General features: G+C 36.6%; 2 protein-coding genes across 4 annotated transcripts in view; one reads left to right on the top strand and one right to left on the bottom strand.

Moving 5' to 3' along the window:
* The window catches only part of zgc:152816 (uncharacterized protein LOC777712 homolog), a 24,966-nt gene extending 24,557 nt beyond the window's left edge, over positions 1–409 (top strand). For both annotated transcript variants that reach the window (XM_051894295.1, XM_051894294.1), the window contains one exon: positions 72–409. In XM_051894295.1, the coding sequence (XP_051750255.1) occupies positions 72–122 (51 nt within the window). In that variant the 3' untranslated portion in view covers positions 123–409. The remainder of the gene's footprint in view (positions 1–71) is intronic.
* On the bottom strand, positions 164–18,112 carry tagln3a (transgelin 3a). 2 transcript variants are annotated; one of them, XM_051894297.1, is made up of 5 exons: positions 17,536–18,112; positions 16,837–17,058; positions 13,059–13,233; positions 11,918–12,020; positions 164–3,717 (listed from the first exon to the last, which is right to left on the bottom strand). In XM_051894297.1, exons 2-5 carry the CDS (start codon positions 17,014–17,016, stop codon positions 3,534–3,536), a joined length of 642 nt encoding a protein of 213 aa, XP_051750257.1. In that variant the 5' UTR covers positions 17,017–17,058; positions 17,536–18,112; the 3' UTR covers positions 164–3,533. The 2 variants fall into 2 exon arrangements, with proteins under 2 accessions (XP_051750257.1, XP_051750258.1); XM_051894298.1 differs by lacking the exon at positions 17,536–18,112 and adding an exon at positions 17,256–17,430.

The following is an 18,112-nucleotide window of genomic DNA, read 5'->3' as shown; positions in this document are numbered from 1 at the left end:
GATCTTACATGCTTCCTATACCTCTTGTGCTTGCTGTGTGGATAAACTTCTATTTTCACTTTGATTTTCAGCTCAAACATGCTGAAGTAGTGGAACCGGCAGATGGACACCCAGATGGTTGAGTGAAGAAAAGGGTGATCATGAAAAGACAAAGACATTGTACTTTTGATTCATTATGTTTTTTTTTATTTGTTTTCATTCCAGTTAGTTTCCATATTCTTTCTGTTCATGTTTTGTTTTTGAAAGCGCTTCAAGAGTGACTGTGTGAGAGAGAGAAATGCGTGTGGACAACATTGTGAAATCATTGTAATGGTTTGGATGTGTATCAGTAAACAGAATGAAAATGTATATCAGCTGAAGGGAGAGTGTTACACTGCTCTTGAAATAAACTCAAGTTTGTTTACTGTCACCTGTATCATAGTATGCAAGCTTGTCCATTTCCACCTTGATAAGAGCAGGTTACTTTTAGTTGTGCAAGCCTCTCCAGTGGTCATGATCTGTGATGAAACACACTCTGTGTTTGTGTGTGCGCAACATAACACTGATCAACATCTAAAATGGTGAAACCTCACAGTTTTGGCTTTGAATAATTTGTAAAGAAATTAGCCTTGACATCATTAATGAATGCGTGTACAATTTTCCATCAGTTTAAAAAATGCTACAAATGTATCTTGCCACAAACCAATACATTGTGACTGTGAAGGTCAAAATTAAATGAATGTGCAACGATTTGTACAAATAGAGGCACATTTGTGAATAGTTATTTTCTTTCGTGTAAAAGTATCATAATCTGTGCCGACAAACAAAGGAAGATGTTCTGATTCAAACACGAAGTGAACACAAACTGCTAATGAACAGCAAGATACAATTGCGACAGTTATTGTATTGATAGATATTTGTGCACGCCTTTAAAAGTTTAGACTAATTTCATCCCGTGTCTAGTGCTCTCTTTTCAATACAATCAAACCTTGAGTCAAAATAGCTATGTTTACATGCAACAAAATAACACAGTCAGATTGAAAAGACTTCATATAAACACCACGCTTGATCCAAATTCATTTGTGATCGGATTGGAAGGGCTAATGCAGACCTGAAATAATCCGATCAATAGGGCAAAAATTAACCATGTAAATGCTTGAATTGGACTCTTTTCTCAATCTGATTCAAAAAATACCTTGCGCATATGCGCAGTGTCAACGTGTGTTTAGGGACCTATGAAATCAGTTTTATTTTTTCCCAAATTCCATTTTTTTCCATTTGAATCTTTTTGGACTCCAATTTTAATGATTAAATAAAATTTTTGTAATCAAAAAGCATGTCTAATATATATATATATATATAGTTTAATTGAAATCATAAAACATACAATTAAAAAAACAATGTATTAAAAGTTCAACAAAAATAAATACATTTTTTAGGGCTCTATGAAATCTGCTGTATTTTATTTTTCTCAAAATCCGTTTTATTTTTACCAAATTCTAGATTCCATTTTAATGATTTAATCAAAATGCATATCTAATTAATTGAATTCATAAAAACATTTTTTTTTTTTTTTTTTCATTTTTATGAAATGTTTTGTTTTTTCAGAAATTCTGTGTTGTGTATTTTAATTTTTCTGGCAATCAAATGAAGGCATAAAATATTAATTAAATTTATCTTTTAATCATATGACATTAAACAAACTTTTTTATCAAAGTGCTGCACATCTGTTAAAAATTAAAACAGAAGAAAAATTGTGATTATTCTGTAAGTTAAATAAGTTTTAATAATAATTTATTATTGTATTATTATTAAATTGAGACGTAGCTAAATTCTACTGTACAACAGTAATATATTTCTGTCACAGTTTCTTTAAGTTAAACCGAACCTTTATTTTGGCGGGTTGCCGTGCTTTGAGTTTCAGTGTTTTTATGATATAACAATAGTTTTTCTCAAATAGAACGGTAAAATGCTCATGAAGTGACTCAGAGCGGGTCTGGAGATGAAGTTCATTCATTTATGTCCTCATATAGTGTGGCTGAAAACACTGCGAGCATCACGAAAGTGTGTGTGTGGTAAATGAAACCGCGCATCTGCGCCATTCATTCACACAGAGACACACAGAACATGCAGGATTCATATTTTTTGGTTTAAAATTCACAGACACTAGTGATTTGATTTAAGATCATGATTTGATTTAAGAGTACTGACCTACTTTTTATTTATTCATCAAAAATTTGACAAATTCATTCCGCGTTATTCAGTAAATTCCGTTTTTATCACTGGATTCCGTCCGCGTTTTCTACATCACGGAAATCATAGGGCCCTACATTTATTATTATGCAGTAGTTTTACGTTTATGACTTCAGAATGCATGTTATGCACATGTAAATGAATATCTAAATCAGATTGCAAAGTTTAGGGTTCATATAAACAACTTTTAGAATCTGAAATCGGATTGGATTCATTCGGTTAGCAAAAATGCGTGCATGTAAACATACCTAATGGAAAATAACTACATTCCAGTAAATTTAAAACAATCAACTAAAACTAACACAGTTACAAAATAATGAAAAACACTTAGAAAGGGTTAAAGTGTGATATAAGTATAAATAAAAATTTAAGATTATTCCATTTTTCTAACAAATAAGTGGATTTAAAACCAAACCACAAAAATAAAAAAAACAAGAAACACTGAACTAAATAGCCAAACATCTCGAACTATTTCAATCATGACAATTGGAAAGTGTTTTGATTGTCACAGGTACTGTATATAGATCAAACATGAAGCTTCACAATAAACAATAGTGTCATCTGCAATACAATCTTAGCATCAGAAGCACATTTACTTTACATGCATGTTAGTTAATGCAGAAAGTTAACAAAAGTTGAAAACAGATTTGACGCATTTCATAAATACCACAATTTTTATATCAGTTTGACATGATTTTCAGAACACTGTGTCTTATCACTGGAATGTATAGCATCAGTTCCATACAGTGACATCAGATAATTATGCACAACAATGACATTTTGTGAGGACATTATAGAATGACCTGAGTCTAATAGTTTGGGCGGGTTCTGCTAGCATAGATGGTATACATCAATAATAGTGTACATTTGATAGCAACAGCACAGTATCACCTCAACCGAATACATGTATATTTTCAGCACAGTTTAAAAGCATCAGCCAAATATGCGATTGTAAATGGATGCTAGACGTTCAAGAGGTACCAGACTGTCAGCGTACCATTCGTAAAGGAGAGATGCACATTTCATATTTAATAGTTGAGCTTTTTGATACTAATATTCAATTTATTTTGCACAATTTGGCCATAATATGGAGCTTGCCTGAGAAACAATAACAGACGGCACTGGTGCATTGTGGGTGAAGGGACAACACTCTAATGTGTGTTATTCTAGGACTGGTGTAAGCAGCCTTAGTTCATCATATATCTATATACACACACATGTACACATTCCTCCTACAACTGGAGCACTAGTTTTGGCTGTTCGGCTCCAGTGGAGATTTTAAATACCAATTGGTGCAGTGTTTAGGGATTGCTCTGATCTCCGTTGTGTCGAGGAGAGTCATACCGCATGATTTGCCGTGGGGTGCCGTACCCTGCCATGCCAGATTGAGATGCTCCACGATGGCTTCCCATCTGCATGCCGATAAGACTCCGACCTTGACGCAGCTGCTCCTCTGAAAACTCACGCTTGTGGCCCTTGGTTTTCCTAAAACACAATTACAAATATTTAAATGCAGCAGAAAGTGTGTTCTTAGAGGTTGATATTTCGTTCCTTTTTTTGTTTTTTTGACTAGTGGCATAAAGTCTGGTCCAATTTGCAGACAAAAACAGAAAATAAGTTACAGGGAAGCGTGTGTAGTTTGTAGTTTGATAAGGGACGGACCCCCCAACCCCCCTGCGATTTACGCCCCTAATTGTGGATGAAAAAAGAGCGCACTTTTGAACTATATCAAGACTAATGGGACATTCTAAGGCAGGGGTGTCCAAACTCGCTCCAGTCCACTGTCCTGCAGAGTTTAGCTCCACACCTGCCTGGAAGTTTCTAGTATGCCTATTATGACCTTGGGCCCTATTTTAACGATCTAAGTGCATGGTCTAAAGCACACGGCTCAAGTGCACTTAGGGCGTGTCCGAATCCACTAATGTCTAAAAAGGTTGTCCCTATTCTCTTAATGAGTTATGGGTGTGTTTTGGGAGTAACGTGCAATAAACCAATCAGAGTCTCATCTCCCATTCCCTTTAAAGGGTTAGTTCACCCAAAAATGAAAATAATATCATTTATTACTCACCCTTATGTCATTCCACACCCGTAAGACCTTCGTTTATCTTCAGAACACAAATTAAGATATTTTTTATTAAATCCGATGGCTCAGTAAGGCCTACATAGACAGAAATGGTACTTCCTCTCTCAAGATCCAGAAAGGTACTAAAAACATATTTAAATCAGTTCATGTGAGTACATTGGTTCTACCTTAATATTATACAGCGACGAGAATATTTTTTGTCAAAACAACAAAATAACGACTTTTAAACAATATCTACTGATGGCCGATTTCAAAACACTGCTTCGGAGCATTATGAATCTTTTGAGTCGAATCAGTGATTCGGATTGTGTATCAAACCGCAAAAACTGCTGAAATTACGTGACTTTGGCGCTCCGAATCACTGATTTGATTCGTAAAGCTCCGAAGCTTCATGAAGCAGTGTTTTGAAATCAGCCATCACTAGATATTGTTCAAAAGTCGTTATTTTGTTTTTTTGGCACACAGAAAATATTCTCATCGCTTTATAATATTAAGGTAGAACCAATATACTCAAATGAACTGATTTAAATTATGTTTTTAGTACCTTTATGGATCTTGAGAGAGGAAGTACCATTGCTGTCTATGCAGGCCTCGCTGAGCCATCGGATTTAATCAAAAATATCTTAATTTGTGTTCTGAAGATAAACGAAGGTCTTACAGGTGTGGAATGACATGAGCGTTAGTAATTAATTATATTATTTTCATTTTTGGGTGAACTAAGCCTTTAAAAGCAAGTTGAGCTCGCACCATGTTAAATTTGCTATTTACATGGCGGAATTTGCAAGCGGAAAAACTGAACGCTTCTCTAGTGAGGAAACGGATCTGCTCGTGCGCGAGGTTAAAGTGCGTGAGCAGGCCATCTACAGGAAAAGCCTGATTCCACCAAAGCATTTTTATCTTTATGTACACAATAATAAACTTTTACATTGTAATCCTTTTATTTTTTAATATTTGGCATGTTTGTGTGCTGCTGCGCATCTCTGTGTGTGTAATAAGCAGAGTGTCCATGCATATTACTAACGCGCCCTTTAAACAACAAAAAAATATCAATTTCAGTTGTCTCAAAATAGTAACGTGCCAACAATGTGCCTGAACACACCTCGTTTTCAGACCAGCACACCCATGTGTGAACAGTTGGGTGCAAATGCATTTGCAATTTTAAACAACATGGCGCTGGACGAAAAAATGATAATGATAATGCGCAAAACTAGCAAAAATCACTTGCGTCGCGCCTGGCACCGCATTGCGCCAGGTGTATGATAGGGCCCCTTAATTAGCTAGTTCAAGGTGTGTTTAATTGGGGTTGGAGCTGAACTCTACAGGACAGTGGCCCTCCAGGATTGGACAGGACACCCCAGAACTAGGGTGACCAGATGTCCCTGTTTTCCGGGGACAGTCACAGTTTTTGGTATCCTGTCCCTGACTAGAGCTGTCCCTGAAATGTCCCCGTTTTACACAAATACAGCAAAAAAGCCAGACCAAATGGGGGCTTCAACATGAAGAACTTAACCAGGACTAGAGCACTATTATCAGCAATTATCAAAAAAGACACTGTAATTGGGTTCAAGGTAATCACAAGCTAACTATTTATGTAAATTACAGTAATATTGTTTGTACTATATAACAGGACAAGAATGTTTTTCCTGGAAGTTCTGCCATCACAAGTAATGCAGTAATTCCCACACACACAACTATACCACATGGGTGAAAGTACACCCTGATATGTATGAATAATAAAAAAATAAATAAACAATTACACTACAATTATATTTATCACATACTTTGAGCTCAAAATGAGCCTGAAATGCAAAATAATAAGCCTAATTAGGGTTATAATAATTACCAAAAGTACAAACATAATTTTTTTTGTAAGAAAAGTTAAAAAAACATTGTAATTACTGGAAACAGTATGTTCAGAGTTTGTTAAAATAATTAAATACAATTAGAAAATGTTTAAAATATTTGTTTACTACATATTTATCATATATTCTCATTTATTTTATATTTATAAATACTTATTTATTTTATTTTTGTAATGTGTAGAGGCATAATTTTGTTATAATACTGCATTTATCTGTTTGCTATGTGCAATGGTTAGGCCTACTATTTACCATTTTTTATAGTGTGATTTTTGGTGAACTGTATTAAAAAACTAGGTTTTAATGCAGGCATCATAATTATGCATTATAATAATAGTATAATAACAATCAATTATAATCATTACAAAAAATGTATTGTCCCTGTTTCGATGATAACAAGTGAGATTTCAATGGAATTTTGACCACTGAACTAGGAAATGTCATCGGATTCAATTTCAGAAATCAGGGGCGTCATTTATAAAGCGTGCATTCACACAGATTTGATCTTAGAGTGTGCGTATGCTTAAATCCACGCCAACGCTCATATTTATAAAAACAGTCTTTGACGTGGAAAAGTGCTTAGAGCCACGTCAGGGTCTGAGCAGAAGTACACACTTTTCCTGGTCAGATTACTGCAGGTTTTTGGAAATCTAAGCTATTCTTGCAGTTCGCTAAGGATTTGGACGATGACTGGTGATCTTTTATATGTAAATGACATTAATTAGGTGTTGTTTACAACGCAGAGAACTGAAACCATTCAGCTGCGCACAAGTTCAAGATCATTTGCGATTTATAGATTTCACATCTGAAAGAGAGGCGTACGCTCGTTTTCTGTGTGTACGTTCATTCTATGAATCACACGTACGCACATCTGATCGTAAGATCAAATTTAGGACGATTTCTGTGCAACATTTTATAAATGAGGCTCATGGTCACCTTATTAAAAACATGAATTTGTTTCCAGGCCAGCTCCTCTGTGAACCCTTCTGGGTGTTTTAGTCAAATAATTGAATTAGGCCTAGATTGGAAGACAAGAGCCTGACTAGGCCTGTCACGATAACTACTTTTTGCTGTGCAATATATTGCCCCAGAAATAATTGCGATATGCGATATTATTGTCATTTTAAGACCATTTTATGCCACTGAATATATAATCATAATGTAACAGCATAATAATGCAAGTAAGCCTACACACTTTCAAATGACAATGAACTTATCTCTTAAGAATATTTAGATACTGGAATTGAAGCGTCAAAAAAATAATAATGTTGAATCACTTGCGACTGCCGTGTCCTGTGTGAACTTAGCTGTGAGCGTGCATCATTTCGCGCTGTCATGTTTATATTTGTACCAGTGAATTGCGGAAACTGAGTGCATTTGCACTTATTCTTCCAAACTGTCTGTAGTTGTCAGGAAAACACTATAACGACTCGAATGGCACATTTTTCCACCTGTCGATGTCAGCACTGTGTATGAAGGAGCTGCCTGAGCCCCGCTTTCACCTCGGAGAGCAGACGAGATGACAGAGGCAGCACGATCGGCAAAATGTCGGTGACATTTATTTTTGTGTAAACATAATGGGCAATATATCACATCACCAAAAATGATCGAGGTCATGTCCATATATATATACAGGTGCTGGTCATATAATTAGAATATCATCAAAAAGTTGATTTATTTCACTAATTCCATTCAAAAAGTGAAACTTGTATATTATATTCATTCATTACACACAGACTGATATATTTCAAATGTTTATTTCTTTTAATTTTGATGATTAGAACTGACAACTAAGGAAAATGCCAAATTCAGTATCTCAGAAAATTAGAATATTGTGAAAAGGTTCAATATTGAAGACACCTGGTGCCACACTCTAATCAGCTAATTAACTCAAAACACGTGCAAAGGCCTTTAAATGGTCTCTCAGTCTAGTTCTGTAGGCTACACAATCATGGGGAAGACTGCTGACTTGACAGTTGTCCAAAAGACGACCATTGACACCTTGCACAAGGAGGACAAGACACAAAAGGTCATTTCAAAAGAGGCTGGCTGTTCACAGAGCTCTGTGTCCAAGCACATTAATAGAGAGGCGAAGGGAAAGAAAAGATGTGGTAGAAAAAAGTGTACAAGCAATAGGGATAACCGCACCCTGGAGAGGATTGTGAAACAAAACCCATTCAAAAATGTGGGGGAGATTCACAAAGAGTGGACTGCAGCTGGAGTCAGTGCTTCAAGAACCACTACGCACAGACGTATGCAAGACATGGGTTTCAGCTGTCGCATTCCTTGTGTCAAGCCACTCTTGAACAACAGACAGCGTCAGAAGCGCCTCGCCTGGGCTAAAGACAAAAAGGACTGGACTGCTGCTGAGTGGTCCAAAGTTATGTTCTCTGATAAAAGTAAATTTTGCATTTCCTTTGGAAATCAGGGTCCCAGAGTCTGGAGGAAGAGAGGAGAGGCACACAATCCACGTTGCTTGAGGTCCAGTGTAAAGTTTCCACAGTCAGTGATGGTTTGGGGTGCCATGTCATCTGCTGGTGTTGGTCCACTGTGTTTTCTGAGGTCCAAGGTCAACGCAGCCGTATACCAGGAAGTTTTAGAGCACTTTATGCTTCCTGCTGCTGACCAACTTTATGGAGATGCAGATTTCATTTTCCAACAGGACTTGGCACCTGCACACAGTGCCAAAGCTACCAGTACCTGGTTTAAGGACCATGGTATCCCTGTTCTTAATTGGCCAGCAAACTCGCCTGACCTTAACCCCATAGAAAATCTATGGGGTATTGTGAAGAGGAAGATGCGATATGCCAGACCCAACAATGCAGAAGCGCTGAAGGCCACTATCAGAGCAACCTGGGCTCTTATAACACCTGAACAGTGCCACAGACTGATCGACTCCATGCCACGCCGCATTGCTGCAGTAATTCAGGCAAAAGGAGCCCCAACTAAATATTGAGTGCTGTACATGCTCATACTTTTCATGTTCATACTTTTCAGTTGGCCAAGATTTCTAAAAATCCTTTCTTTGTACTGGTCTTAAGTAATATTCTAATTTTCTGAGATACTGAATTTGGGATTTTCCTTAGTTGTCAGTTATAATCATCAAAATTAAAAGAAATAAACATTTGAAATATATTAGTCTGTGTGTAATGAATGAATATAATATACAAGTTTCACTTTTTGAATGGAATTAGTGAAATAAATCAACTTTTTGATGATATTCTAATTATATGACCAGCACCTGTATATGGACTATCGTGACAGGCCTAAGCCTGACATTTTAGTTTGCAGCATGCATCAGAACAGTCTATGGATGTTTTCTGAGACTGAGACTAGGACTATGACTTAGGCCATGGTCATAAACGCCAGGATAGGGTTGCACCAGCTATTCATAAGTTCTTATTTAACGCAAAGTCTACTCTTGACGCTTAGTTACAGTAACTAATGACCACCTGGTATTAAGATGCATTTTGGTCAATTGGATCACAAGTGGACGACACTAAATACAGGTGTAAACGGAGTCTAAAGCATTTTGAGCTTGTCCACTTTCAACCACTTTCAGAGGTAGTCGACAACGCATTTGACCGGATTGCTTTTGTAATGTAAACTCTCATGTGGTCGAATGTATTCAAACAGACACAAAAGACCGCCTACTCTCAGCCTACTGACCTAATGCATAAACCCTAATGCGTAAACATTATTAGTCATAATTATGAAATAAAAATTCAATATTATGACATGCTATGTTATAATTATGAGATGAAAAGTTGAAACTTTTTATCTCATATTATGACTTTTTAAGACATAATTGCAACTTTTAATCTTATAATGATCACAACCTCAAGTCAGGACTGGAACTTGGGTCGCCTGAGGCGCAGCTGCACAACATGTCATAGTGCTGCCCACAAAAGCCTATTTTAACTTAAGTAAATCATACATTGGTACTTACCAATGGTTATTTGAATTGAAAATAAGCCCTCCTTTCATTTTTAATATATCAGCAGTTCTCACAGAACGTCTCTTGCCCTGTTCACCCTCTAATTAGCTACATCACTTAATCCACGATTGATTTAAAGCCAGTTAGACAGCCTCTGCACAGACTACACCAACCAGGAACAAATAAAACAATCTGATTGACTGATTAATCTGAATTTAGATTAGATTCGTTTGCACACTGTTGGCGGCTCTGCAAGCTCTATGTGATGGATAAATTCTGATTAGATCAACATTTGGTTTGTACACTGACAAAGCCTCAAAAGAATCAGGAGCTGAAAGTAATGGGAAATATAAATATAAATATAATACATAGGAAAATAAAGATAAATGATAATAAAAAGAGGACAAAATATGTATTTATTTTTAGAACTTTTATACCAGCAGAGAAGGCTTTGCTAGGTAAACATGATTTCACCAAGTACAACATGTTCCTGGATCCACATCTTTGTGGATCCTGGAACAACATTCCAATCAACCAATCAGATTTGAGGGGCAAGTTTACAGTTTATGTCAAGTTTAGGCTTACAACCAGGGTTAGGTGCTTCTACATCAGTGCTATACACCTATGATTTCCTTCTGGTTTTAGGGATAACTTATATGTAGGGTTAGGACTAAATTTTCAGACAGCAATGTTGTTCCAGGATCAACAAAATATGTTGATCCAAGAACGCGTCTTAAAGCCCTTTCACACTGAATGCGACGCGAAAAAGCGAGGCGAATCGCGGAAGAATGGACCTTTCACACCGAACGCGAAACGACTGATCATCTTCTGCTAATTCACGCCTGCACGCTAGGTGGCGCCGACCAACAATGCATTTGTCCTCATGTATGTGTCTCGTATATGGCTTTAACATCATCCGCTGCATAATATACAGAGAATCTTAAAATATAATTAGAGATACAATTAGCATCAAGCTACATTTCAAAATGTATATGATCATTATGCCTTTGCTCAAAATGCACTTTAAACCATCATCGAGTTATTGTAATAACCTCTGATTATGATCTAAAGTGGGTTTTGATTCGATAATGGGCAGACATGCATTCTTTGTATGATTATAATGGATTAACACTAAATCTGCTTATTATTTGTCATAAACATCCTTGAGCTGCATAAAAAACAGAAAACATATTGTCATAATCATATCTATTTGCCTTCATATTTCATCTGTAGAAAAATGTTTCTCTCAAGTTTTATATAGGCCTACGGAAGAGCAGGAGATATGATTAAATGATTGACAGATCTAAAACGCGCTCTCATAATCATAACACGGACAGTGATCACATAATTCAGTGGAAAATTAATAAAAATGATATTCTGTATAAAGAACATGTGAGAATAAATCTGTTCGGTGTTTGTTTACACTAGTTTTCGAAACAGCGCCACCGCTCTCGCCCTTCTCTGCAACAGCAGCTGCTCTGGGCATGTGATCTAAAGCTCAAATCTAATTGGACGGCCCGTTTCATCGTGGAGCGACGGGGAAAAAAATCGACATACAGGTCGAAAACAAAATCCTCACTTTTTTCCGCCACGAATGTTTGCGCCCAGAGTGAAAGGCTCCATAGGGATCTATTGTTTCGATTCGCGGCGAACATTCGCGCCTAATTTCACATTCAGTGTGAAAGGGATTTACTTGGAAAAGTTACGGTGCCGGCTTTGCTGGCACTGAATGTTTGCCCACTGGGGGTCTCAGTCCATCCCTGAGCAAAGTGCAAATGAGTAACACCCTTTCTCTGTCCAGCTCACCTGTGAAACCAGTCTTTGTCTCCACGGTAATGCCCATCATCCTTTGTGAGAGCTTCACTTCCCAGAGCCACCAATGTCCTCTGGACTGCAGCCATGTCCTTTCCTTTAGAACAGAACGAAACGCTTATGAACATGATTCCTGTGACACGACACCTGGCAATGGCATCTTGTACTTTCCTTTATTTACACCATGTTAATCATAGCAGAACCTGATTTCACCAAGTGCAATATTTTTGTTGATCCCAGAACAACATTCCAATCAACCAATCAGATTTGAGGGACAAGTTTACAGTTTAGATAAAGTTTAGGCTTACAACCAGGGTTAGGTGCTTCTACATCAGTGCTATTCACCAATTATTTCCCTCTGATTTTAGGGAAAACTTATGGGTAGGGTAAGGTTTAGGAGTAGGGATATTTAGCTTTAAATGCAAATTTGACTTAATTCTACTGACTTTTTACAGTACATACAGTACCATTCAAAGGTCTGGAGGTGGTAAAATTTTTTTAATGTTTTTGAAAAAGGTCTAATTTTCACATAAGCTGCATTTATTTGATTAAAACTATAGCAGAAACATTAATATTGTGAAATATTATTACAATTTAAAATGTAATCTATTTGAATATATTTTTAAAAAAAATCAGATGTATTCCTGTGATGATAAAGCTTTATCATTAGCATCATTCCTCCAGTCTTCAGTGTCACATGATCCTTCAGAAATCATTCTAATATGCTGATTTGGTGCTAAAGAAACATTTCGTATTATTATCAAATTGAAAATGGTTGTGCTGCTTCATATTTTTGTGTAAACCATATTTTTTTCACCAGATTCTTTGATGAATATAAAGCTCAAAACAGCATTGATCTGAAAATGAATCATTTTAATGCATGCTTGCTGAATAAAACTATTGTTTTATATGTAAACTTACTGACCCCAAACCTTTGAACGGTAGTGTATAAAAGAACAATGTTTGAGATGTACAATTCCAGTATAAAGTGATGTCATATTACAGAGTTGTCTTCTGTAACACTGTAATCTCAGATAAATCTGTACTTCAGATAAAGCAGTTACTTGTGTGTGTGTGTGTGTGTGTGTGTGTGTGTGTGTGTGTGTGTGTGTGTGTGTGTGTGTGTTTGTTTTACCTTCCCAAAGATCAACAGTTTGGAATATGTCTCCCCTGGTAACACCATATTCTTCAGCAGCCTGCAGGAACTGAGAAATCTTCTCCATTTGTTTAAAGACCATTTTAGTTTCTGTAATTTTCTTAATTGGTTCCTCACCGCTGGGGTATAGACTGTTGATGAGCCGGCAAAGAATCTGGGATGGGGTTAAGAGACAGGAAGAGGGAAGGGAGAAAGGAGGAACATATTTCGGTAACACTTTACAATAAGGTTTCATTTGTTTACATTAGTTAACTACTTTAGTTAATATGGACTACGAATGAACAATACTTCTACAGCATTTATTAGTGTTAGTTAACGTTAATTTCAATATTTAGTAATACATTATTAAATCAAGAGTTGTATTTGTTAACATTTATTAATGCTCTGTGAACTAACATTAACAAAGAACAGAAGTATTTTAATTAACTAACGTTAACAAAGATGAATAAATACGGTAACAAATGTATTCCTCATTATTAGTTAATGTTAGTTAATACATTAACTTATGTTAACAAATGAGACCTTATTGTAAAGTGTTACACATATTTAAAGGGTTTGTTCACCCAAAAATAAAAAAATATGTCATTAATTACTCACCCTCATGTCGTTCCACACCCGTAAGACCTTCATTAATCTTCGGAACACAAATTAAGATATTTTTGTTGAAATCCGATGGCTCAGTGAGGCCTGCATAGCCAGCAATGACATTTCCTCTCTCAAGATCCATTAATGTACTAAAAACATATTTAAATCAGTTCATGTGAGTACAGTGGTTCAATATTAATATTATAAAGCAACGAGAATATTTTTGGTGTGCCAAAAAAACAAAATAACGACTTATAGTGATGGCCGATTTCAAAACACTGCTTCATGAAGATTCGGAGCGTTATGAATCAGAGTGTCGATTCAATGATTCGGATCACGTGTCAAACCGCAAAACTGCTGAAATCACGTGACTTTGGCACTCCGAACCGCTGACTCAACACGCTGATTCATAACGCTCCGAAGCTTCATGAAGCAGTGTTTTGAAATCGGCCATCACTAAATAAGTCGTTATTTTGTTTTTTTGGCGCACCAAAAATATTCTCGTCGCTTTATAATATTAATATTGAACCACTGTACTCACATGAACTGATTTAAATATGTTTTTAATACATTAATGGATCTTGAGAGAGGAAATGACATTGCTTCCTATGTAGGCCTCACGGAGCCATCAGATTTCAACAAAAATATCTTCATTTGTGTCTTGAAGATTAACGAAGGTCTTACGGGTGTGGAACGACATGAGGGTGAGTAATTAATGACATTATTTTCATTTTTGGGTGAACTAACCCTTTAAATTAAGTTCTGCCAGATTCTTAAACCTAGTGATGACTAAAACAATAACTAAGACACAGAAAGGGAGCCAATTAAATTAAAAAAATATAGACCTTCTCCAGTACAAAATCACTGCATATAGTAGGAGCAAGATTACTATTAAGCATACGTGGACGGCGTACTATTTCAGGTGGATCTGTGCATCTATGTAGTGTGTATTCAAAAAAAAAAACCTTTGTAAAGAGGGTTGTATAAAGAGACAAAATATTGTTTGGTTGATTCTTTTTTCACTTTTTCCAAAATATAAAATTGGCGAGGAATGTGAGACCAAAATTACCTATTTTTTGTTTGTTTGTTTTCCACAAAGTGAAGTAAAATTGAAATAGTACAGTAACAAATTTAGTTAAGCCTGGAATACACTACATGATCTTTCTACAGATTTTTGTCTGATTTGCAGTCTGGACGAGTCAAGAGCCAGTCTGCAGACTTGGGGGAGTCAGCAGAGATTTTTTAGCTTCACTTTGATTCCAAAGAAATCCAGTCAGAGGATATTAGACATGTTTGATATTTTTAGCTGATTTTAAAACATATTGTTTTCATTTGTCATGCGTCTCCTATGATTCCTCTGTAACCATTTATAAAGCCAGCAAGTGTATGATGCCTTCAGATGTTAATGCTTACATGCCAATGCAACAATAGGAAGTTGTGTGGTATCAAGACAGTATGCTCTAATACTTGTACGCTCTCTTACTACTTATTCAAAAATGTGTACTTTCCCATCATCAGCAAAGTGAATACTTTTAGTGCATATAGTATACGACTTGGGAAGCAGCCCATTAATTGAAACTAAGGTGCAAAAATATCTTAAATACATCAACATGTCAACACTGAAAAAAAAATGATTTTTTCAATGTTGTAAATATTTTATAAGAATATACTATTTCAGTCTTCCTACTTCAAAATTTCATGTTTAATTCAATGTGTTACTTGCCATTTCTTTGAAATTTACTAGCAATTTCTGAGTGAAAATGGTTTCTAAATCAAATTTTTCACACACCCACAATGTATTTTTCGGTGTACAGTGTCATAATCATAGTGAAATAATGAGGAAGTAGGATATTATTGTGCAAGGTTGTTATAATTCCAGTTGAGATTACATGTAAAGTACCGGGTAATATAAGGTAACTACATGGGCTAAGGTTAGGTTTAGGAGTAAGTTCAGAGTTAGCACCTAGTTATTACACAGTTATTGTAATTACTATAATAAGTATATAGTATGTACATGCAAAACAGGACTGTAAAATAAAGTGCTAACAGTTTGTTTGGGGTTTTTTTCACAGCAATGCCTTACAAGAACCATTCCGAGTTCCAAAAAGAACATTTCAGTGAACAGTTCTTAAAAGAACCAATTTCTTTTCTTAGTGTGAAGAACACGTTAATCATCTATTCTAAAGAATCTTGTTCCACTATAGAACCTTTTGTGCGTGGGAAAAGTTCTATGGATGTTAAAGGTTCTTCAAGGAACCATAGATGCCATTAAAGAACCTTTATTTTTAAGTGTGTATCTAATGACATATGTTATGTTTCAGGCTCCCCTTGTTAAAAATTAGTTGCTGACATTAAAGGGTTAGTTCACCCAAAAATAAACAAATTCTGCCATTCTTGCACCCGTAAGACCTTCATTAATCTTCAAATTAAGATATTTTTGATGATATCAGAGAGGTACATGACTCCTCCATAGACAGCAATATGATTAACACTTTCAAGGTCCAGAAAGGTACTAAAGACATCATTAAAATAGTCCATGTGACTCCAGTGGTTCAACCTTAATTTTATGAAGCGATGAGAATACTTTTTGTGCGCCAAAAACAAAACAAAAATAACGACTTTATTCAACAACATCTTCTCTTCTGTGTCATTCTCATACGCTGTTTACGTCCAGCGCTTCCAGGTTCTACGTCAGAACGCCGGCTCATTATTGGCCGGCTCCTGCGTCAGCATCACACACGTGTCGTGCTGCTCACATGATCAGCTTTGGCCAATACTGAGCCGGTACTCGGACATAAACACGGAAGTCTTCACTGCGTAAGGATAATGACAGGGAAGGGAAGAGATTGTTGAATAAAGTCGTTATTTCTGTTTTGTTTTTACGCACAAGAAGTATTTTTGTCGCTTCATAAAATTAAGGTTGAACCACTGTAGTCACGTGGTCTATTTTAACGATGTCTTTAGTACCTTTCTGGACCTTAAAAGTGTTGATTATATTGCTGACGAGTCACATTCCTTTCAGATTTCATCAAAAATATCTTAATCTTATGGGTGTGGAATGACATGAGGGTGAGTAATTAATGACAGAATTTTTATTTTTGGGTGAACTAACCCTTTAATATACAGTAACAAAGGTCCTGGAATGTTTTAAGTTCATTTTTTCAGCACATACTGTTCCACTCATGAGCCATTTCTGGAAGTTCTGTTTGCCAGGTTCAGGTCGCTCCAAGTCGTCACCACACTGGGCCAGGATCCATTCCACAAGCCGAGTCTCCAACTCCGCATTATACTTCTGGTCAATCTTCTCTTGGACCTCACGGCTGAGCCCATAGCTTGGTCCCCTGTTGGCCATGGCAGCGCTCAGGCATTAACACTGACCTGCAGTGGTGATAATCTGAAACACACAAACACAGCGTATGTCTGAATAGACTGAATTTGATATTAAAGCACTATATGCCTATAGACCATTTAAAATAGATTCGAGCACTGGCTCTGAGACTAACCCTATTGACAAAAGAGTTATCTCAATTATTTCTAGAACTAAATTGCCTGTCTGGAATTGATAAATTTGATAGCAATACAAAAACTGACAGGGTGTTTGTCCTCCACTGCTTTCCATGCAACACACGTCCAATCACTCCGAAACATGAACAAGCAAAATCATCATATCATTTGCGCTGTCTGAAATAGCCTACAATGACCCGCGTTTCAATTTCATCGAGATTATCAACAACAAACTGACAAAAAACGCCAACTGGAGTCTGACGCACTCTAGTTCAAAAATGGCAGTAGGCAACTGCGCATCACTAACTGATGGTTTAATATAGTCTAATTTACCGACACCGCAGGGAGACATTATGCATCTACTCACTAGTGATGGAGGCTGTTTGTTGTTTTCCTCGCCCGTGTAATGTCCGTCTGTTGGCACCATGGATGAGTGTTCGTATGGGGCAGGGGGGTGGGACGCAGCTCAGCATCCGTCACTTCATGAAAGCAGCCAAACCAGAGAGAGAATCACGCATCCTCGCTGATGGAAAGAGGGTTGGCTAGGAACTGTACAGTAAGTGTTACGTAAAATCGAAGGTTGCGCGCATCGTTGGCTTCACATGTTGCAGTATGTAAGACGCGTCTAGCAGAGAGCCAAAAAAAGCTCGTGTGCATGTGAATTAAGATATTTAATGCATGGCCTATGCATTTAATGCATGGTGTGCGCACATGAAAAATAGGCCATGACGAACATGGCTATATGCTAGGCCTATATGCAGTCGGGAATGATGCAATAAGGTCGCGCGTGAAATGATTCCATATTCATTTTTTATTCTGTAATAAAGCAAGGCTATCCTCAAATGCAGAATTTTTTTTCTTTTGAATGGCTAATCATTAGTAATATTTCTTAAGAAATTTTCAGTGAATCCAACAAAGGTGTAAAATGCACAATTCTTTATTGT

The sequence above is a fragment of the Ctenopharyngodon idella genome, chromosome 5 (genome assembly GCF_019924925.1).
Source record: "Ctenopharyngodon idella isolate HZGC_01 chromosome 5, HZGC01, whole genome shotgun sequence".
In the NCBI taxonomy this organism is placed as follows: Eukaryota; Metazoa; Chordata; class Actinopteri; order Cypriniformes; family Xenocyprididae; genus Ctenopharyngodon; species Ctenopharyngodon idella.
The sequence above is the reverse complement of the archived record's forward strand: the minus strand, read 5'-3'. Positions and strand labels throughout refer to the sequence as shown.